This window comes from Eurypyga helias, unplaced genomic scaffold (assembly GCF_000690775.1).
Source record: "Eurypyga helias isolate BGI_N326 unplaced genomic scaffold, ASM69077v1 scaffold11345, whole genome shotgun sequence".
Taxonomy (NCBI): domain Eukaryota; kingdom Metazoa; phylum Chordata; class Aves; order Eurypygiformes; family Eurypygidae; genus Eurypyga; species Eurypyga helias.
Genome location: NW_010249505.1, coordinates 20,015 through 20,655, shown reverse-complemented (window position 1 = coordinate 20,655; position 641 = coordinate 20,015). Strand labels below are relative to the sequence as shown.

The 641-nt window shown below is 38.5% G+C and overlaps 1 protein-coding gene across 1 annotated transcript in view; it reads right to left on the bottom strand.

The window, feature by feature from the left end:
- Positions 1 to 345: 345 nt before the first annotated feature.
- Positions 346 to 641, bottom strand: part of TRIM42 (tripartite motif containing 42) — a gene marked incomplete at both ends in the record, with an annotated part of 2,184 nt that continues 1,888 nt past the window's right edge. The window contains 1 exon segment of the mRNA XM_010151385.1: positions 346 to 573. Within this exon segment, the coding sequence (XP_010149687.1) occupies positions 346 to 573 (228 nt within the window).

Sequence of the window (641 nt, the reverse complement as noted above, 5' to 3'; positions counted from 1 at the left end):
TTCTAGCATGAAAGCTTTGGGATCTGACCCTTCCATACTCTGTTCAGAGAGGTTAGTGCAAAAGCAGTCTCAGACCTGGAGCAATATGAATTATGATAATTTGTTTGATGTAATCGTGACGTGGCATCCCCGCTAGAAAAAATGAGAAACATTCTACATGGGTCAAGCAGTGGTAAACTGAGCCAGAAAGAACAATGTACGGAAAAATCCAGTGCAACTATTAGTATCACTTACCTAGATAATTGAAATATTGCTATTCACTTGAGCAGTCTTCCTCCTAAATACATGGGGTAAAAAAATTTATGGAGACAAAGTTAAGGCAGTCCTAGGAAGAATCTACAATACCTTACAGATGTCACGCCATTCTCCTTGACCACTTGCATTGACAGCACAGACTTCAAAAAGATATTCTGTGTTTTGATCTAGATTATGTATTTCAAGGTTCTGCTGCTGTATTTTGCCTAGCTGGCCAGGTAGTTGTGTCTGGACAATGTTATCAGGACCAATACCAGCAACTTCATGAAACTCTACCTCAAAGAAAGCCATGTCATCTTTGGGACAAGTCCAGTAAATCTGTGAAGATAAAAAAATATCTGTAGTACCCAATTAAGTACTCTATTTTTTCTCTTTTTTTTTCGGGG